This window comes from Brachyistius frenatus, unplaced genomic scaffold, assembly GCF_029030835.1.
Source record: "Brachyistius frenatus isolate BFR_SWC_R1_liver_20210118 unplaced genomic scaffold, ASM2903083v1 Contig_3, whole genome shotgun sequence".
NCBI lineage: Eukaryota > Metazoa > Chordata > Actinopteri > Embiotocidae > Brachyistius > Brachyistius frenatus.
Genome location: NW_027210602.1, coordinates 3,156,434 through 3,179,879, shown reverse-complemented (window position 1 = coordinate 3,179,879; position 23,446 = coordinate 3,156,434). Strand labels below are relative to the sequence as shown.

General features: G+C 40.8%; 1 protein-coding gene across 1 annotated transcript; it reads right to left on the bottom strand.

Moving 5' to 3' along the window:
- Positions 1-11,779: 11,779 nt before the first annotated feature.
- Positions 11,780-22,060, bottom strand: urm1 (ubiquitin related modifier 1). Its single transcript, XM_069703357.1, has 5 exons — positions 22,009-22,060; positions 20,013-20,083; positions 14,387-14,468; positions 12,524-12,572; positions 11,780-11,875 (listed from the first exon to the last, which is right to left on the bottom strand). The coding sequence occupies exons 1-5, from the start codon at positions 22,041-22,043 to the stop codon at positions 11,807-11,809; spliced, it is 306 nt and encodes a 101-aa protein (XP_069559458.1). The 5' UTR covers positions 22,044-22,060; the 3' UTR covers positions 11,780-11,806.
- Positions 22,061-23,446: the final 1,386 nt, after the last annotated feature.

Here is a 23,446-nt window from a genome sequence, read left to right as displayed (position 1 = left end):
TTTAGTTAGCATGAGAGAATGAGTGGCTGTAGGTTGGGATGTGACACAGTGACAGTGTTTCTGTCTTTGTGTTTGTGTGCTGGGACCGCGACTGGTATAGGCAGCAGAGAGTTGTGACATTCTCACAAGCTTCCGGGACCTTTATTGCTGTGGCAATAATCAATAGCGTTCCCACAGAGACGTCTTTTGGCTGGGCAGGTCAATACCTGTCACTCAGGGTCTGAGTCGTGGCACATACCCCCTTACTCAGCAGCTACGGCAGCCTGTTCCCCACCTCCCATGTCAGGCATGTATCTCCGGAGTGTAATGTTTTCACAATTTAAAGAGGTCTGCTTCATCTGAGCCCATTTCCAACTCAGCCATTGTATCAGTGATTTTTTTTTCTCTCCTTTGTACAGTTTTTTGCTGTGTGTACTGACTCCAGTACAGCAGCAACCAAAAGTGATTTAATCTTTTCGTCATTGATTTTTTTTTTTTTTAAATTAACCTATCATGATATTATTACATAATTTAATTTTTGATCTATGATATAAAATAAAGGGAAGTCACAAACTGTCCTATTTGAAAAGCAGACCACAGCATTTTAGCAGTATTTTTCTTGAAAAATAACATAAATCATTTTCAGTTATTAAAATGTTGTCAAATAATTTTCCGTTAACCACAAATCTTTTGAGCTCTAAAAACCTGTTTGGGTTACTAGTTTTGATCATAAACTGAGTGATTGTGTGATCATCTGTTGATTCAGAAAATACTCGAACCTCTTGATCTTATAAAACTCTTTCAAAACTAATTTCCTGATCTGAAAATGTTATTCCAGTTCCAAGTCTTCAAATGTGTTTTTGAAGCTCCTAAACAGTGGATGTTTGGCAGCTCAACCATTTTTACCTGACAGGGACTATACTGTGTGAATAGGCTGCTTTCTATTTGGATATTTTATCTAGTCTGCCCAATTAGTGGTTATTTTGGTTACTATGAAACCAAATAAATGACATTTGATTCAAATTAAAATCAGTATTTTAACTACAGTAATGTTAATAAGTACAACAAAAACAACAGCACAGCAACAAATCTTCCTGTCATAAGGATCATAATGTTTAGATGTTATTCAATCTGATTGAGAGAGGTGGTGACTTGTTTTAATGCTCGTTTTGGAGACTGTAATTCAACTGTACTGGGTTATACTGAGATGTGTTCCCTAATATTTTGTCAACATAAATGGGAGAGCCAAAACACCCCTTTTAATGCGAGGCTGATGTTTGTTTATCGTGTTTGAATTACAAATACTCAACCTTACAAATGCCCTGTTTCTGTTCCAGTGGACAGTGTGAAGAGGGGAAGGGGTGGTGCTGGTGGCAGTATGGATAAATTGACTACCAGGCGGGTGGGCTGGGTGTTGTTGTTTTATTCTTCCCCAGGTGGCCAATATTACTGTTTGACTCGAGCACTTAAACAGAATTGCTTGAGAAGAAAAATTACCTGTGTACATCAAGTCCAGTCTTTACACAGCAGCACCTTGTCAGGTCAAAGACACTGATGCTCAGACTGACAGCTGTGGAAATGTTGGAAGTAATGACATTAAGAGGTCAGGGATCTTCTGATGAACAGGAAACAGACCATTATCTGAAGATTAAAAAAAAAAAAAAAATTGGGATTTCATTTATTTCTATGTCATCTTTATGTTAATAAATAAAATTACAGTACTGTAATAATGAAGCTTAGAATCTGGTGTAAAGTGAAGTCGACGTTTTGAACTAAAAACCTCTGCAAAAATCCATAAAGAGATGTTAGGATGTTGTCTGTAGCACATCATCTATCCTCATGCTGTGCCAGAGATTTTGATTTGCATTATTTAGCTTTAACAAATAAAATGGTGAGTTACTTCAAATTAGCAAAAATACATTTTATGTAACTAATTATATTTTATGCAAATTTGATTGAATTAAACAAAATTTTGCATGAGTTTGAAAACTCAGAGCTAACTCATGCGAGTTTATCTTTTTAGTCCTATAAATAAACAAATTATAGGATATTTGTGAGCACCCTTGTGCCCCATGATGTGTAATGGTGAGATTAGTGCAGACTTCTTTGCTCCTCATCTTCTCCGTTACTCCCTGGATGACGCTGTCTGTCTCCTCGTTGCCAAGCAACAACGCAGCCACTGTCAAAGAATTCTGGGGGATGTTTAGGCAGCGATGGCTTGAGGGGGGTGGGGGGCTGTGATGGTGGCAGAAGAGGAGTAAGAGGGTGAGGAGGGTGTATTTGTCTGAGTGCAGAGTAGCTGGAGACATTCAGTTGTGCATTTATAAGAGAATTTTATTTTTTAATCTTTTAATTTGAGCCTTTATGCTACTTGGTAATTCTTTAAAAATGTATTTCACAATCCAGCCTTTCATCAGTGTCACACAGTTCCTCCCTGATATTTGATGAGTCAACTTTTCTTTTACCAAAACCCCTCCACACTCACACGAATGTAGTTTGCAGTGTTTTATGGTTAAGCTGCTTGATTACAATGAAATGTGAATTAATCTCAGCCAGGGCCAATAGACAACTCCTCTACGATACACAAATCTGCTACTATAATTGCTATAATGTCTGGATATATTTCCAAAACTATTATAATGATGTCAAAATACATGTGTGCCCAGCTGAAGCCTCACGTGGCAGCTATTGCTGACTGCTGGCTGTATTTGGCATGTGTGCATGTGTATCACAGAGGATTATTGGTGCCCGTGAATGTGGATTATGATGCAGTGTAATGGCATTTCTAGAACGTTTAGTCAGTATTTAACTTTATGAACATCTGCTGGATTTTTACGATGTACAGCATTTAGTAAGATAAATACTCTAATTTGCGGTAATGATGAAAGTGAAAAGTAATTTGTTGATCCGCCTCATGATTCCAATGTGCTCCAAAAAGGAATAAGATCTTCCATGACCCCCGATATTATCAGACCCAAATTACTTTGTGAGTCTACAGGTCTGGCCACGTTTCATTGGGGATTGTTGTCCGAATAGAATTTGGGGTAATTTTGAAACTATTGGAGCAGCCTTTAACTAATCGGCATCGACGTCCAAAAAAAAAAAAAATGTTTTGCACTGAAACTCACCGAGTTGTAAACAACAGAGACACTTAACCCAGAGCGCAACGTCACGTTAGTGAATGACCGCCGCAGATTCCAGCTTCAATTCTTCAATATTAGTATTGCTATGTCAGTGCAACGCGGTATCATGGCAAAGGGTACAATAGACATGCTGGTCCACCAGACCAAGTGTCTATTACACGTTTTGTGGGTGTGAAACACACTCACCCCCACTGGTCGCTGATTGGTCCACCCCTCAGAGGGTCTGGAACGCACCTTCGTGGGAACAGGGTTTCCAGACTATGATCGCATGGAAAACTGAAGCTGTGAGCAATAGGCGGAAGGAGTCAGGCTCCCGTGTTACACCCTTTCACCAAGTTTCCTGAAAATCGTGAAGGTAACTTTTCCCGTCATCCTGCTGACAAACAGACAAACAAACAAACAAACAAACAAACAAACAAACAAACCACACCAAAAACATAACATCCTTGGCAGAGCTAATCAATGTGCAAAATTTTTTTTTAAATAAAGATGCATGCCCTTATGAGACTGTGGAACACAAAATGAACTTAAAATGAAAGTTACATCTGTCTCTCCTTCATGTCATGGCTATAAGATAATTACACCATTCTATGCCTTTTTATGTCATTTGTTTCCTGCTGTCTCCTTTAATGTCCCTGGTTGTGCATCATACTTCCTGCTTATCTCTATCTTTTCCTCCACTAAATACTGAAAGCATCCGGTAATAAACAAGCCCCCTCTTTTTTTCATGCTCGCTGACTGAAATTAGCTGTTCCCTCATAAGGATCCTCTTTCATAAAACAATGCGCCAGCAGGTAGATATATGGATGGAGAGTTTGTGTTTACCTACTGAGCCTTTTCAGAAACTCTCCTCCCAATTTACCCCTTTGTCCGCTTGACTCTACGTCCCAGCTCGCTATAAATTTCAATGACACTCCCTGCCACAGCGTTGCCTCTCTCTCTAACTACTCTACTCTGTTCTTCATCCTGTGTAGCGGTGCCCTATAGCAGCAGGGAGGAGATGCCTTCGCCAGAGGAGGTTTATTTTAAGGATTCCCCTGTTCCCTTTGTCCTCTCCCTCTCTCCTCTCCATCTCTCGACGGGATGGTTTCACAGCCCACCTCGCTGACTGGGCCTCCCTCTCCCCTGCCAGGCCTTTTAGCCAGCGGGTTAAACATTGATTTGTGAATGGAGGGAAGCACAGTGGCCCCTGCATGGAGTGCAGCGGTCCCCTACTGCTTCTGTGTACACACACACACACGCCTACTATACACCACCAAGACTAACAGCCAACATGAAAGCTACTGAGCTAAAAAGGCCTTAATTCAACAACCGACGATGGTGCTTAATTTTCGTGTGGATATTTAGCCTTTATTTGACCTTCTCCACCTGCAGGTGCTTCAATACATTATCATTTGGCTGGGTAAAAACCAGTTTGCAGATTTGAAGATATTTCGAATCCACACGCACAAATGTTTGTAAAACTGCAAAGGATCCCGCTTTGTAACCATCTTGAAGAGAGTTCTAGATCAAATAAACAAACTTTGTTGCAAATGTATCTGAGTTTAATGATACGGCCTACTTTATGTTTGATTTGGTTACAAGGTAAAAAATAAATAAATCTATTGACAAAGTGCCTAGTCCAAACTGGAAGTGTCAAACCTCTTTCAGACCATAACCCTGAGCACCATACGTGAGGGATGTTGAGGCGAGAGTGAAAGTGGAACCTCTTGACTTCTTCCCGCCTCTGGAAGAGTCATGGCATGAAAAGGCAGAGCGATAGAGTGAGAGACAGAGAAGTCGAGATGGAGGGGTTTGCTTTTCACCACTCAAAAAAAAAAAAAAAAAAAAGAGCAATGAATGAGTGACTGGTTGAATGAATGAGAGGTGGGCTGTGGCTGAGAGGGGCTCTGGCTGTGTGGATCAGCAGAGGTTAACTCGGTTTCTTCAGAGGGATGAAAAGGGAAAATACGGATTGAGCTTTAAAGAGGAGGACCCCCTGCGCCCGGGGCGGGATCAGTCAGGATGATTTATTAGAGAGAGAGGGGGAGAGAGAGAGCGAGAGAGAGAGAGAGAGAGAGAGAGAGAGAAGAGGGTGGCGTTTGCAAGCATCAAAAAGCTGCAGCGCAAACGCAGCATTCAAAAGTGCTGATATGCACCACATGAGGATGGGCTTTAGATTCCTGTTCCAGTCAGAGGGGGGACACAGGCTTTGGAATTCTAAACACTTGAATTGTCGCCACATATTAGGGCATTTATACAAAACCGTTTTACACGTGAACATAAAAGCGTGCCAGCTCTCCAAATGCGCTCTTTCCACTGTGTTATGAATGTTATGTGCACTGTCCACAAACAAGAGACGCTCTTAAATTTGCAAATTCCCAAATCTTGCCTTGTTTTAACACTTTAAAGAATATTAACTGATCTCATTTGTCACAGTGCCTTTAATTCAATTAGGCCGCATGCGCCTGAAGGCAAAGATATTTAAGAAAATAAGAGAACAGAGCAGAAGTGCAACATAACAGGAGTTTATAATGAAATGTCCAATGCATTGCTTTGCCTATGCAAAAGCATAATTGCAGTTTGGCACTCTTTAAAAAAAAAAAAAAAAAAAAAAAAAAAAATTTTTTTTTTTTTAAATGTGCAATATAAATGAAGATGTATTTCTATTTTAAATAAGACAACATGCCCTCTGTCGTCCCATCAATCGTCTGTCACATGAGCATCATATAAGCCACTAATGTTTCTGGTCACTTCGGACGACACTTTTCACAGAGGCCTACAGTAAAGCTGCCCTTTCTGGAGCAGAATGGATGCACATGGCGCTGAAGGCACCGCTTTATGTCCAAGTGCCTGGTTACAGCGTTGCACTAGTTTGCTCACACAAGAGAGGGGGCACAAGAGAAACACTAAACGTCATGCAGTGCGGTCAGAGAGTAAACAGTGTCGGGATTGTAATCTCTTTTTTGGGGGAGAAAATAGGGCTGTTGTGTCTTTAAGAGGGGCTGCTGGTCCCTCATCGCAGCTGCTGGCGTGTGTGTGCGCTCGCTCGCGCGCGCGCGCACGCGCGCGCGCGTGTGACATAGAGGACAGCGGAGATTCATTACTTAAGCAGTACAATGGACATTTATCACCCCGTGGTGTTATTCAAATTCAGTACCAAGCGAGGACCTTCTCCACTCCTCTCTCCGCCCTGCGTCGCGGCCGCAGCGTTTATTGTTGGAGCAGCGTAAAGAAAAAGCCAGGAGGGCAGAGAGACCTGCATCCAGTCAGTCAGTCCGAGAGACCAGTAAAGGAAGGGTGGACGGAAGGCAGGAGCGTCTGTCCGGAGTGAACCAAGCCCGCTGCTCTCCTGCTCCGCAGTTTCTTTTTGTCACCATCCGACGCTGCTCGCTGGGGGGCATTTGGACGGAGCAGAGAGATCCGAGAGAACCGCGCAGTGTGGGGAGCTGAACCAAGGACGCATCAACGGGAACTAACGGGTTTCCTTTTTTTTTTTTTTTTTTTTTTTTTTTTCTTTCGTTTTCATCGTCCGTTATAAAACACCAGAGGAAAGAACACAAACGCTTTAAGTGGCTCTATTCAAATAGGAGGGGGATTTTTTTTTTTTTTTTTTTTTTTTTTTTAAATTAACATCCGTGGAAAGCCATTGTGCATCTTGAGGCACCAGAGCTGAAGAGTCTTTCCCAAAATCGATGACACTACACAGGTGCAGAAATGGCGTTTTCCAGGCGTTCTCATCTCGGACTTTAAGATGAAATAAAGTCGAGATGAGCTCTTTTATTTCTGTGTTTTTACACTCTTTTTGAGACTCTCTGAAAGTAAGACTCTTGTGGGAACCATAGGAGATGACATTTTACTTAAAACTGCAATGGCCATGCAGCCATCTTAAGGGCCTAGAGATATGGACAGACGAACTTTACAACTAGCAACCAGTGTAAAGCCCCGGAGAGAATACGGTAGCCGTAAAAGAAAGTAGGAAAGAGGATGCGTGCGTTTCAAGATGCTTTCAGACAGCAGATGAAAAAGTCACAAAGTGATTGTGTGGCTGCAACAAAGCCTCCTTAGCCTCATCAAACACACAAAAAAGGGATGGACTTTCTTCTAATGCGGTGATCAAAAGAGGGGATGAGTTTCGAGCGCTAAGGGAGTGTGTTCAACGATTTGGGAGGGAGAGAGAAGTTGCACTACAGGTTGTCTGAGTGTTTGTCATCGCAAAAAAAAAAAAAAAAAATATCTGGAGGTTCAGTTTCCTGCTGCAACAGCTCAGTGTTTGAAATGCACAGTGAGAGAGCTGATTTTTCAAAAAGATAGGCGAACCCAAGAGGCAGTGCTGAGCAGTGAGGATGTCAAAAATAATGCACAGTAGTGCAACTCCTCGTCTTGTGGGAAGATAAGGAAGGAAAACAGTTTTCTGTGTCAGACGCAGCCAATACTGTCAAAGGGCATTTTAGGCAGCCGTATAGCAGGTGCACCCAGGGGCCTATACAATAACTGCCCGTGCACGTTTGTCATTCAAATTATCAAATGCTTAATTTCTCCTTTTCATTTTGCCAGAGCACACACAGAGTCTTTAGCGACTGATTGTCCAAACGCAATTCTTGAGTAAACTCAAATTCAACCCCAAGAATTGTGTATGGACATCTGTTGCTGCAGACTCACATTCATCACTGCTGCCTTTGGCCAAGCGCCACACCGAGATTGTAGGCCTCCAAACCACAAAGAGGGCAAAAGGAAGGCCCTTTAGTCTCGATTTGTTTTGTAACTGTCTCATTTCAGGTAAGATGCAAATCACAAATTGCGTGATATGGAGGGAGAGAGAAAAAAAAAAAAGAAAGAAAAAGGCGCGGGACATTCATGGGCCAATAAAAGTGAAGGAAACCTTATTCTGCCTCATGTAATGTGTTTTTCGGCTCGTGCGTTGTGGTTGGCCCGATTGGTATTTACACTTTGTCGAAGATCTAATCAAGACTGTTTGTTTTAAATGGCAAATATCGACCCGAAGCATTGATGTATCGACTGTGTTTGGCAAATAGTAGAATGCAGTAAGTTGAGTGCTCACAGAGGGCGAGAGGCCTGCATGCAGCACAGATGCACGTTGGATGAGAAGAACCAGAGCTAGAAACGGGACAGAAACATGAAGCAATTGAACGAGGAGACTATATATATATATATATATAAAGATATAATATATATATATATATATGATTAAATTAAAGTGGGGAAGCTTTTCTTCAAAAGCCACAATTGACATCTCCTTCAAATAATTTAGTAAGAACATATTTAGAGCTTTCCAGGCTAATCATAAAGTACGTTGTGCAAAAAAGGCTCTTAAATAGGCCTACGTATTTTACAAGAAAATAGATGTAATTCTTCTAAAACAATATCAAGGGCAGTTTCATGTACAGATATAACAGCATTGTAACAAGAGAAAATAAACAAAACCATGCCCTGATGATTGATGCTGCCAAATCTCTGGAGCCAAATAGCGTCACTGATAAATCACGTGGGACACTTATTGGCCCATTAGGAGTTTGACGTTTGTGCTTTGTTCTATTTTTTTTTATATATACTAATTTTACTGCCTGAAAATAACTAAAATTTGTTTTGCAAATAAATGTAGAAAAATGATACATTATATAGTGTTAATATAATGAAATAAAACTATAAAAATGTAAGTTTAAAAAAAAAATGTCTTGTTTAAATTTTTATATTTTGTTCTCACTGAAAGCCGAGGCTCGCTAATTAATTCAAAAGACACACACACACACGCGCACGCACACGCACGCACGCGCACACACACACACACACACACACACACACACACAACGTGTGCATTGTTGTTGAACATTAAAGGCTAACCTCTCTTAATTCCAGGGGATTAGTGCATCATGTTTGCTCTTGCAGAAATGTTTCTGTGTCCACTGCAGTGCACAAGCCCTTTTTACTGGTTGTCTCATGAAAATCCAAACTTATTTTACCGAATAATCGAAGCCAGACTGTTTTGAACAAAAGCCTGGCTCGTGCACGTGATTTCATGCGTTTGAGAAAAAAAAAAACACAAAAAAAAAACAATCCTGCATGTTAGTACTTTGTTTCAATGAAACTGAGTATTGTAACATTTTATTAGAGGGGATTGATACCAAATTCGTGTAATTAAGGGCTTTTTACTCATACAAAGATCATAAACTCAGTTTCCATTAGTATGTGCTCCTGGAACTTTCTAAACACTGCGTTTTAGTCACACATGCCTTGAGATTTTCAGGAAACTAAGGGAGCCATTGAGTATAACAGGAAAACACGACCGAGAGCAAATTGAACTTTTTCTTTTTCTTTCTTTCATTATTAAATAAAGAAGGGAGACAACACTTTATATAGTAGCAGATTAAACGAGGACATGTAAACTCTAATTAGTAACTTATTTGGATTTAGTAAAGACAATTAAAAAAAATCTGAAGTAAATGTGGTACATTTTTTAACACCAGGATTACGTTTTGCTTTGTTACAGGCTATATACCATTTTACAAAAGGTAAATCTTGTTAGCCTAATAGTTAAAAAAAAAACATATTAATGTAAAATCATATTGTAGTAGTTGTAGTTTTTATTGGCCAGTTTACTTTATGGATATTTTCCTCAGACTGCAAATCGCATGATCTTTTTTTGTTTGTTATTGCCACTGTTGTAACCTGAAGTGTGCAGGTCGTTATGTGATGGTGAGGCAGGGCCACTCTCTCACCACCAGCATCGTGACCAGCTCTCCTGCTGAGCAGTCAGCCAGGCAAGTGTGCGCAGGCCCAGGAAATAGCCTAGTCCAAACCTCCAGTATTTATTATCGGATGCACTGGATACTGTACATTCCCTGCTCTGGGAAATAACGATGGAATAAAAAGTGACCGCAAACCTGATTTGGACACAAACTAGAGTCTCACAGGCGACAACAATGTGAGCTATAGAAGATGAAAATATAAGTTAAAAAAAACAAAAATTTTCACGAACCTACATAAACTTCGTAACTGTTGATTTTTTTTTCTTAATAATTATGTAAATAACTGTCAAAAGTCTCATTTCAAAATGGCCCATAAGAGGCACCATGCTTATACACGGAAAAATGTTTCTGTTCGTCTCCTCACTTTTGTTAAAGCGTCTCCATCCTCGGCCTGCTGACACAGTGCTACATTTTCTCCTTTCTAACACCCTCACAGCCTCATTAGCATTTCCTTTCTACCGGCCATTATAGGCCGGTTTCCCGTTGCAAATCGGACTCCACAACCGAGAAAGGGTTTTAGGTCGCCCCGGGCGCTCGGGGGAGGGCAGCCCGGAGGCTAGACCTCGACCTCCCGCAGTGGTCCTGTAGTTCACACCCCACCCACCACCACCGCCACCACCACCTCCACCCTCCTTTCTACAGTGAATATATCAGCTGAGTGTGATTTTAGGAAGGTAAAAATCAGCCTCAAGTCTCGTCTAATCAACCTAAAATTACAGTGGAATCACAGAGATGGGCTTAAATCGATCACGTATAAAGTCTCTCCAGGAATTATCCGAGCGTGGTGTAAAACCCTAATTATGAAAAATGTTTGGACAGGCCTCTGTGCGCGCTACAGGGTGGCCCAGCTGAAACTGGGCTTTATGGTGAAACCGGCGAGAGATTTTCCATTTCGCAAGAAGTGGAAACACTTAACGTGGTTTAAGATTTTGTCAAAAGCTTTAGACTAGAACACACCTTCATTACAAAAGGTCATTTATGGCAATTGCTACACGATTTGTAAATTTAAGAGACGGCCAAATTAAGAATTCCATTTTCCTAAATTGTAAGCTATATTAAACCCCTAATTTTCTGAAATATTCCTTCTTGTTGGAGATGGAAAACAAGCCGGAAAAAAATTGCACTGTAAACATTTTTGGTCACATATCCTGAAATATTGCATAAATGACGTGACAAATTATGGTATAAAAAGATTATTTTTTTATTTTCGTTTCATTTTAAAGAGGGACAATATCAGAAGCAATAAGAATAAAAACCATTTCATAAAAATGTAATTTTCTTAATCAAATGAGGAAAAACAGCACGAACTAAATATAAACATGAATTGAATGTTATTTGTAAAGACTTTTTTTTGTAATATATTTCTCTAGTAGGCTATAACTAAACCTGTGAAGCAGATATAACTGGTTATAATTAGACCTGCTCCAAACTACATTGTAGTGTGTAATAAACCATTTTTTAAATGTTTATACACCGTTTAGAAATGCTAATGCAGGGAGAAGTTCATTCTGGTGACATGAAGGTTATTTTAAACCTCAAGGTGGGGTCACTTTGTCTTTTACAGGGAGGTTTCAGGGAGATAAAGGCAGCCACACTAACTGTAAGTATTTACACTCGCACTGGTGAGCTGGCCAATCCACCCAGAGCTTGTACAGCTCACCCACAAACGTGTCCAGTTTGGTTAAAAACATGTCCACAGAATGTCCACCCGTCTCACAGCTTCCACAGTTTTCTTGGTGACCATCTCTGAATGTCTCCTCATTCCTGTGGAACAACATCAGTCGTCTCAGTCGTCACATCCACAGCATCCAATGGGGAGACGTGTTGCTGGGATGTGTGTGTGGGGGAGGGAGGGGGGGGGGTGAAAGTGCAGAAGATGTGGAGGAAAGGCTGGAACAGACATGTCAAGGATATGTTTGTACTCATAAATATTTTATTTTATCCTCCATGAAGAGTAGAAAGAAACACAACACTGTCCTGGTCTTGCAGCTGGTAGTCCAGTTCCCCCTGAGGTTTAAAAAAACAAACAAAAAAAACCCCCACACAATATTCAATATTATGCACAACTCAAAAGAGAAATATCTGTGTATTAATACGAACGTGTGTATTACTCCTGTGTTCCCATTGGGGTCCAATCAATGACAAACTTTTTTATTTCATTTACATACTGTGTTGAGGCCTGTAATTGAATCAATTCATTCCAATTGAAGCATTCAGACTGTGCGTGCATGTAAATATGTGTTCAGATACGAGACCCCAAGGACAAACTTGTCGTGCAGCTGCTTCCACATGATATGAAACATTAACCGAATCAGGCAAAATGAACGACCTCAGTATCAGAGAATACGTAGGTTAACCTTCCCACTCGCACATAAACAATCCGACTGATTTAAACATCCACATAGGCATTTTTAGTTATAGATCTCCACATGTCATTTAACACTAACAGTGCTTTCTGAAACAGAAAATATAGCTTTAAAAGAGCTAAAAAATGTAAACAATGAATATCACACACACACACACACACACACACACACACACACACACACACACACACACACACACACACACACACACACACACACACACACACACACACACACACACACACTCTCTCTATACCATCTGACAGTGAACGTGGCTCCCAGTGCTCACCATTAGCTCCCAGTCTGCATCATTGATAAGCACCAGAATCCCAGGCCTCCTGTGGGAAAATACACCGTTTTCAGTCAGACGTGGCTCCCAAAGGTAAAACCAGACTCGAGCACAGGCGAGTAAAAGCTACAAACAGGTAGCTTGTTTGTACCTCCTGCATGCCCTACACGACCACTAGTGAAATTTGCATCCTGCATCTACTAAAAACAAACAAACAAATGAATCATATAAAGTGCTTTTTTTTCTTTTTTTTTTTAGATCAGGAAAAAATATAAACTTTAAATTGGTTTAAAAAAAAAATGAAATACCACAGAAGTAGTACAACACAAATTCAAATGATTTTAAATAAAGAAGAGGTGGAAAGGTATTTGTTTTAATCTTTGGCATGAGATTAAAAAAAAAACAATTCTCCAAATTTGATGCTGTCAAATCACACCGATTAAAAAAACCTGATTATCAGTCAGTATTTCTTCTTGTTGCCAACTACAGTTTATTCTTAAATGTTTTGAGGAGGTGAAAATGGGAACATTTGTTTGAAACAGCCTGATGAACAAGACTAATGTAATTTACATGTAAAAATATGTTCAGAAAGAGTCATTACAAAACAAATCATTTAATTTATGGCAAACTGCAATTGTCTTGTATTTTTATTTAAAAAAAAATTTAAATGTAAAAAAATCAGCAGACTATTATGTTTGAGAGGATGGTTGTCAGTCAGATTTGCATGTGTGTGTGTTATGTCGTCATTGCTGGTAATGCAATGTACATTTAAAGTGCTCCATCTGCAAATATGCAGAGTTTACCATTACAGTCACAATAATCCAATTGTTTTCTATCTAACAAGAAGTGAATGTAACAATGTTTTTCTTATTTGAGACCTATGAGGCAAAAGAGTGGAGAGATCATTAGAAAAAAAAAAAAGTCTGGTAATTAATGGGGTCCCAAGAATAACATTGAAAAGAGGATAATGGTGAAAATAGGGGACGGTTTCAGCAGGCACCTATGGGTGCAATCTTTTAAACAGATGCTGGTGTGTTTATAATTTTAACGGAGGGAAGTTTAAGCCATGTTGATGGTGAGATAAGAGCTGAAGCAGATACTGATGCCTCCTCATACTGTTCATATCCACCTTATAGATGCTCTATGACGTCAATGAGGAAGGGCAATGTGAGAGGAACAAACATACGAGTGTGCACACCCCCCAAAAAAAAAACAGGCAGTCGAGAGAAAACAAAAAAAAAATAGAAGAAAAGGTAATGATTGTAAACTAAATCACACACAGCATCCACAGACCTTTTAAAAAAAAAGATAATCAAGCTACACCTTGATGATGGTTTGCTAAAAAACAACAACAACTGCATGCTGCCAACATAAAGTACACACAAATAACACACATCTAATCTATAAGGTTTATAGGTAGCCCAGCTTTTTCTCCATTCATTGGTTAGATGGTGCTATAAATAGTGCTGCACAAAGGCAGCTGTAAAAGTCAGCCAGTCCTATAAGGCTGCTGTGAGCCCTGAAAGCGCACACACACAGACATGTACACACACATGCGTACAAACACACAAGCTGACATGCACACAGGTAATCATCTTACTGAAACCTATAACCTGCAGGCTGGACTGTTTTATTTTCTCCTCTAGCATTTCAGCAGTTTTAACTGCAGGAGAAATGCTTGAGGAATCTCCCTGACACTAACATGTCTACGTCCGGATTTTGATAAAAAAAAAAAGAAGATATATATATATATATAGTCATTTTTGAGTGTTTCGATTTTTCTGCTGTGGCAGTGCCATGTTTTACACATCCTTTAAGGTGATTCTGCTGCACATAGATCAAGTGTGTGTCAAGTGCACTCACACAGAGTCTCCCTGGATAAAGAGCTCGGGTCGTTCCTTCAGCAGGTTCCGCTGGATCCAGACCAGCAGCTGCTTCATGTCCCCTACAAAACACACACACACACACACACACACACACACACACACACACACACACACACACACACACACACACACACACACACACACACACACACACACACACACACACACACACACACACACACACATCTCCATGATTTCGGAGGACATTACATTGACTTGCATTCATTTTCTGGAAATTTACCCAAACCTTAATCCTAACTATGACTTGTCTAACCTTAATCTAAAGCAAGGCCGCTTTCTCAAATCTAATGATTTACATTGTTGGGACGTAGTTTTTGTGTCCAAAAGTGAGAAAAGGGGAGACAACACAGACAGATATATCTTACGTCTACACACACACTCACAGAAACCATATACAGGCAGACAACAGAGGTCAGGGGTAAAGGGTAAAGGTGCATGGTTCCAGCCCCCTGGTCGATGTGACGCGACAGAAGCACCAGGCGGGACAGGGTGTGTGTGTGTGTGTGTGTGTGTGTCTGTGCATGTATATTTATGAGAGTGAATGTTGCGGGGGGTGGGGGGTCGGGGTGGGGGGTGGTGGAAGGGGAGGACACTGGAAATGGGGGGGTTGACTGATGTCAATGGCCAAGAGCGACATTGTTCACCTTGGGTAGAAAGAAATTAAATTAATGATTTGCACGTATAAATGTAGAACTGAAAAACAAAAGGACCATCTACAGCTTGACATGCCATTTTCAAAAGGTTAAAATGAGGAAAAAAAAAAACTATTAAGATATTAAACCAGACATCAAGGTCTTAAAAAAAAAACAAAAAAAAACAGAGGGCATTATATTTCTTTCAAGTTTCAGTGCACGGCTTAAAAAGCACATTTGAGGATAATAATTTTCTGTCACCCATTAAATGCAATGCTTCTCGTCTGAGCTGGAATATCAGCGCGGCCTGAATTTTCTATGAGTCTGACCTCTTGAACAATCAGATCGACCTCGTCTCAACAATAGGGTGAGCCTCACTCAGACCGACTGACCGCCACAAAGGCAACGCCAATGAGGGGTTTTAGGATAAATCCCCACTAAACAACTAACAATGAATATATTATTGTTATGGCCAACGTTAACGTTCAGATTCAAGGTGGGGTGAGAGCCTTTGAGTGAGTGAGTGAGTGAGTGAGTGAGTGAGTGAGTGAGTGAGTGAGTGAGTGAGTGAGTGAGTGAGAAATCTAATATTTTCCTGATAACAATTCCTGGTTGTGTCTTTGTCTGTCTCTGTGTGTGTGTGTGTGTGTGTGTGTGTGTGTGTGTGTGTGTGTGTGTGTGTGTGTGTGTGTGTGTGTGTGTGTGTGTGTGTGAGATCACAGCTGTCTACTTGATGTACATTAGCTTGGCGACTCGTGATAACACTTGAGAGCAGGTCGGCAATTGCCGGTAACCACCTGCCCCCCCCCCCACACACACACACACACACACACGCCCACCCAACACACACCATCAAAATGAACAGAATCTGCCTCCGTGACCAGTTTACACAGGTATGAAAAGAACAGAGGAGATGAAATGTACAAGGAGAGAGAGAGAGAGAGAGAGAGAGAGTAAATAAACAGAGTGAGCAAATACACTGCAGGAAAGCAGAAGAGAGAGGCAGCAGATACGAGGGCAGGAGGACGACATCAAGTCATCCCGAGGCAGGTGTAAGGAGAGCGGCTTAGATGTAGCAGGTAGGCGTCGAAGTGTTCAGATTCAGGAGTTCAGCTGGATCAAAGGAAGAGTTTACAATCACGTAAAAACGGTGCAAATGTAGCAGGTCTGGCATGCAATACGTTCAGACAAATTCAGGGGGGAAAATGTTGCATGATCACAGAGGATTTTGCTTTACATTTCAATGTATTATTCTTCAAGATGCAAAATGCAAGCTTGCACTTTGCATTTACACCAACCACAAATGAACTCGTATGAGCATTTTGGTGTCCAAAAATTGGAATTCACCAAAACATCTTCCCAATTATGAAATTATACTAATAAGGGCATTCATCGTGTGTTTTTTATTTTTTTATTTTCTGGCTTCCAAAGTTGAAGGGTTTAATTATTTATCAATAGAATAATGAAACTTGAACATTATCGTCATAATCAACCTTTGCTGATAAGAGAACTTTAATTATAAATTGCAACAAGATAAAAATGAGGTAAAATATAAAGTAAAAAAATATATGGATATAAAACCTGCTTGGTCCCTGTTGGCTATGAGGGCGACAGACTGTGCAGATGATATGTGACGCGTGTGAGTGAATGCGTGCGTGTGCACCGTGGTCAGGTTAATTGCAGTGCTGTCTGCCAGCTCAGTAGTATAATGATAGTGCAAGTTTTCTACGGTTACACACACACACACACACACACACACACACACACACACACACACACACACACACACACACACACACACACACACACACACACACACACACACACACACACACACACACACAGTACTAGGCAGTGAATATTGACCTGCACCTCTGCAGGGCTAAAAACAGAGCTAATCACTCCAGCAGTCATAACTCCTTCTTTGTGGTGACTCCTTTCTTTGCACTCCTACGGCCTTTCACTATTGGTATTTTTCTCCACCATTACCCTTATTCGCTCTCTCTCTCTCTCATAAAAGTTGCTCTCCTCCCCTCTTTCTCTCCTCCACCTCTCTCTATTCTCTTTTATATTCCCCTCTTTTAACACACACACACACACACACACACACACACACACACACACACACACACACACACACACACACACACACACACACACACACACACACACACACACACACACGTTTAAAGTTGCACACAGAAAATAAATAGCTTGCTTTAGCTCAATACACAGGTGGGTAATAATTCTAACTTTCATCGATTCAGCTTTTTTATAACGGAAACGTCAAGGCGCTGCCCTTTTAGTGGCTTTCTTGTAAAATGTTACGCAGGTCTACACATTCAAATCATCAACAGCCCCAACCAAAAAGACATGCTTATATAGATGAAGTGCGGCAGAGATGAAAGACAATGTAAAAAAAAATATTTTTTAAAAAAATGAGGGGTTGAGAGGTGGAAGGGAAGAACGAGGACACGGAGAGGCTCAGAGGTGAAGCTTTTTGATGGCGCTTTGCGGTCCAGGTAAAGAAACCAAAAAAAAGAAAATGAGGGAACAAACAGACAGGAGAGAGGGAAAATGCGTCACGGGCTCCTAATGCATCCTGGGAAAGCTGCGCTGCGTGGGTGTAAAGGAGACATGGAGGGAGGGGAGAGAAAAAGGCGCCATTTTGATGCCGATTCAAACCATTCCCGCTTTTCTTTTGTGTGTGCAGTCTTAGCCCCCTTTCTTCTTACGCGTTTCTGTCTTCGCGTAATTATGACGGTCATGTGAGGGGGATGAGCTATCCATCTTTCTGCTGATGTGAGGGGCAAAACTGGTGTGGTCCTACGACCACGGGGGTTTTGTTGTGCGTGTACGAGCGAGGGAGAGAGTCAGATAGAGAAAGAGAGGGGGTGGGGTCTTTCAGTCGAGGGTCATCAATCACCGACTGGGGTCAAAGAGAAATACGAAGGATTCAGAACCAATTATATCTGCCTTCACTGCAACCCCCCTCCTGTGCTCACACACACACTCGTACATTAGTTTAGAGCAACATTTTCAGAATCCGCAGACGCAGAACCAGCCTCGACTTAATATCACAATAAGCAAATAGACCTGGAAAATGTAACGTGGAAATGTGTCCTCCTGTGATGCAAAAACTCTGAAGTTCGTGTACTATGTGGCAAAACCTGGGGACACACACACACACACACACACACACACACACGTCAGCTGGTGCAGCAAGGTCATATCAGGCTGACATTCTCTGTTCTGGTCAACTTTTGTCTTTCTGTTGTCGTGGTAACATCAGCACCATGGACCCTTTGTTTAGTCAAATACCAAAGACATATATTTCTCTTGTTTGTTCTGTCTGTCCTGTCTGTGTGTCTGTCCGTCTGTGTGTCTGTGACACACACACACACACACACACACACACACACACACACACACACACACATATATGTATATATATATAGTAAAATCACAAGTAATTTTAACCTCAAGGCAGCTGCAATTCACACGCTATACTTTGACTCTCTGGGTCCTAGGATGGCTTTGGGAAATAAAATCAGGCTGCAGGCAGGTTTTTCCTCGTGCATGCTGAGTTAGTGACCTGTACTGGAAGGAACATGAATTCCTCTGCAAAATAAAAATCTAATCAATTTGGGTCCTGGGCTGAAAAACTTTTTACGAATTGAGAATTGCACACACGACTGCCGAGGCAGCAGAAATATTCTCTTCTGCCACGCAACTACTCTCTGGCAACCCACAGAAGAAACATTAACGTCCTTTAACCCTCTTTTAACACCCTCCCTTCACACACACATACATCAGCATTACCAGTGGGTTGAATTGACATGGGGAAAAAGGGTGAGTCAATTAAGAGAAAGAACAGGCAGCCACACAGATGTTAGAGATGAGGATCCAAAAAAGGCATGATAATGCAACCCACGTTATTTCACCAGCAACTAAAGGGTTAACCTACACTTGCAATACTGAAGTTTACCAGAGAGGCGCTCTAGTGCATGTCTGCAGCGTACCCCACTTAAGAATTTCATTAAGCCAATTTTTGCTTACTAGTTTCGAGGAACTTTATTTCTTTTGCTCGTTAACCAGACTGAGTCCTAAAGGAAGACAATCTCCAGTGAGTGGTGAATGCATGTTGCCAACAGTTAGCCGGTTGCTGTAGAGATACGGAGGAGGACGGTTGCAACACAGTTCATAATACAGCGGGTATAGATAATGGATGAATAGAGTACCATGATAACACTAAGTAGCTCTCAACCCAAATTGAGGCTAAAATAATTTACCAAGCAACAAATTTTAATCTATCGGTCTTTCTTCCCCAAATCATAATGCTGTTTATTTTCTAAATTATTATAATTTCCTTATAGAGCTATAAGTAAAGGGTGAGGCCATCATAATCCGTAAAAGAAACAAACTCTTCTGCATTTTAAACTTGATTTACTTTCATTATTGCCAGTCATTTCCAAACTATTCTATAAGTGACAATAATGACATAGTTCTTGCGCACCAAAAAGTCTTCACTCACAGGTGTTTAAAATAACAAAATACACACCATGAAGAAGCCGAGTTCATGTGCTGCTGGGCAGACGACCGACTGATCACACTGCATTGACAAAAAGACCAGTTCAAATATCAAAACGTGAGGAGTGAAAAGTTGAGTCGGTTCAGATGTGTTGGACATGTTGGACGTCCAAGTGTCCCATCATGAACACACCCCAGATGAAACCAGTCTCTGCTCTTTGCAGTATATAAACAGGCAAAAACTGGAATGATCCTTTAAATTCTAATTCTAAACTCATTGTTCCTTTGGTTTCATCAGATTAACTTGTCTGATGTGTTGCGACCTTGAGGAAATCACTGTCTCGTGTTTGTTTGTTTTTTCCCCGATATGGACCATCGGAGGGCTCTAGCATGCACAGAGAGGTGACGGGTGATACTCACAAGATTCTGATTGGCTCGGAAGAGTCACATGATGTTCCTTGACGCGACCAAAAAGCAGCTCCGCTCCACCTCTAGACAAAGAAAGGGCCACATATATAAATAAAGCATTTGTTTTTGTGGCATTTATCTCTATCTGGATTCTATTTGTTCCAATAAAAAAATACACTCAGAACTATTTTTTAAATAAAAAAAAATAAAACACACACACACACACACATTGTGACACTGTGGGAGTGATGCACGCAATACAGGAAGAACTAGCTGTCAGTTAACATGAAGTTGAGTTAAAAGTTCAAGAAAATGAAAATAAAGTTGCTGTTTAATCCTGGCATTAATTCACTTTAAAAACAAGAATGAAGATGACAGAAAAAGAGGTCATAAGTAGAAGATTACGTTGAAGTCCCCACTATCAAAACAAAAACACATTTACTGGTACAACATTTAAGCAACACGCATAAACAACAGGATGTCGGATTAAATATGTAAAAGCCATCTTTGGCTACTATCACAAGGAAAAGAGAAAAGTCTCTTGTGCCGGTGGTTTCAGCTGCGAGGGTGTTGCACGATGCTACGCGGCAACCAAACTGCGACGTCACATGACTCTGAAAGCACAGCTGGGAAACTTTTGGGGGTTCAGGTCCAAGTTATTGTTGCAGAAGGCTATTGTGGGGAAATGCTGCAAATCAATGAGCAATACATTAAGGGCAATATTGGATTTTGAAAATAAGCATTTCAATGTAATGTTTTCACCACAATATAGAGGAGGCACTGATGAAGTACTGAATTCCTTTCAGTTATTTCATCTATTTATCTGATTTTCTAGAATATTTGAAAATTCATGAAATATTGAACTCATTAGGGGAACTAATGTCGTTGAGCACAAAGCCCATTTGATGCTACTTCCTACTCTACCTTTTAAAAAGGGAATTATTGTACTTCCTACTCCACTACATTTATCCGACAGCTTTAGTTCCTTTAATTTGGGGATTGCGACACAAATTGAATAATATAACGAGCTTTGAAAATACAACACGTTGTTAAAGATTAAACCAGTGGTCTCTAACCGTATTGTCTTTTGACCTCTTACAAAAATGAGCGTGTAGTCGGGGTTACATTTCATATGTTTAGGAGTTGTTAACAGCTCCACCAAATATACAATAAAAATTTAAAAAAAATAAAACTTGTGTTGTATTTTTCTTTCCTCTCTCTCAATAATCATATGACGACTTCTTGGATTTATCTGCTGTCCGGGATATAAAACTGCAGTCGGGTAAACTAGCTCCACCTACAGCAGCTACAACAGTAACATGCTGCCGACCCACTGATGCCTCAGTATTAATAATCTAAATGATGTCAGATAATAATAATAACAGTTGGCGCGACCAAACCAGAACTTTTACAAATTCATATTTTAACTAGGCTGTCATTTTGCTGCTAATAATTCTGTACTTTTTTACTTCAGTAGAATTGTTCTTGCAGAACCTTTACTTGTAATAAGTACTTTTTACTGTACTAAAGGATCTGAATACTTGTCCCATCTGTTCCCCCCCCCTATTAATTAAATTAATTAATTTCCTATTAAATCCTATTAATTTTTCCCCCCTATTAATTAAATTAATTACCTGTTGTGCACGGGATAAAATAAAATTTAAAAAAAACAACAACAACAACAACAACAACAAAGACTCAAAGTTACGTTAACAAAGTATCAACTCCACAACAAAACAACACGTGTTCAGTCGTCCAATAGAATCTCGTCATCGTTTGTGACGTAATTCCGACTCGTCCGCACATCTGGCTGTCTGAGCTTCCGTCCTTCCTCCGCGGCTCTGCTCACATCCGACCTGCTCGGTCTGCGGAGTCGGTCGGTCCGCAGCGGTGGTGTTTCAGCGCCGAGGCCGTGCAGCGTTTTCCTCTCCCTGCTCGTACGCTGCACGCGTTTAGCGTTAACGCACGCGATAAACCCATCGTAAAACGTTTTTTAAATACAACCTACCCAAACTCCAGACGAATCGCTACGGGCGCTGCCATACTTGTCGGCACGTGGAGGAAGTGTCGTACAGGAAGTCGGAAGTGACGTCTTTAAATGTCTTTTGTGACGTTTTTTATTTTTTATTTTTTTCCAAAACGATCAGAAACCCTGATATTACGTAAGAACAAATATTTTGTGTGAAGTTAAAATAGTGGTAGTGGTACATTTATCACCCGTATATTGTTATTTAATCAACATTCACCTATTTCACTTTATTCCTTCAGATATTCAAACGACCAAAATCAAGTGCAGTCTCATATAGTCTATAAAGCAAGTTCGTAATTTATGCTTGACGATTTGTTTCAATTCAAAATTGTTTGTTCAAGACACATGATGGATTTTATAGTCCTCTACAATCTATGTAAAAAAAAAAAAAAATTGCATGACCAATCCATGTTTAGTTTGGACTGAAAAATAGTTTGTTTTATTATTTTTGTTTGTTTGGGATTTTTTTTTTTTTTGGGGGGGGGGGGTGTCATTTATTTTGACAGTATGTCAGTAACTTTGATTTTAATAAAATATAAGAAGCTTTTGAGCAAAAGAGGTAGTTTATTTTTGTCCTTTCGATAGGCAACCTTGTCATGGTTTCAGATATTTAAAAGATCTTATTAAATGAATCACTACACTTTGTTTCTAAGCCACAATAACTCTGCATCATGATGGTGTGCCCATTTAAGAACTCGTACTCCCTTGGACTTGACTTTAACTAACTCCGCATATGCATGCCTGCGCGTGTTTGCTTTGTGTCCGTCAATACAAAAGTGTGCAGAGGCATGACATGAGTGTGTGAATGCACATCTGTCCCCTCTGTCCCTTTCGCCCTTCTTACATACATCCTCAATCATACTGGTGACAGTTCCAGTCCCATTATGCAGGGCGGGTATAGGATGAGGTGGGGGTGGGGGGGAGGGGGGGGGAGGCGGAGTGTATGGTCATAAGTTTGAATTGCAAATCTGCTGCCTTCTGTTGGCGTCCAAGCCTTAGCAGGCCCTTCCTTGTCTTCATTCATGTGTTAATGAGGAGTCAGCGCAGGGGCACATAGACAGATCGACCAGGGGCCTGGCGGGTGCGAGGGAAGTGTGAGGCGTGGGTGAGGCGGCAGGCGGGAAAATGAGAGGAGTCTTCTGACGGAGGAGGCTGCGGTGGAAATTTTGAAAGATAACGAAGACGCGGGGAGAGCGGTTACTGGTTGCAGTATTTTGTCCGAGAGGGAATGAGGAGTATCCTCACTTGGTGCAAACAGTCACGGGGTGAACTCAGAGGGAGGCAAAGAGGCAGAAGATGAGGTGTGGGGGAGATTTTGTATGGCCACGACTTTCGTGGTTATAGAGTGAGTCATCCAGGAATGATCACACCATCACTGCATGTCATGTCACATTTGTTAAGTTGCCCTGGTGTTTAG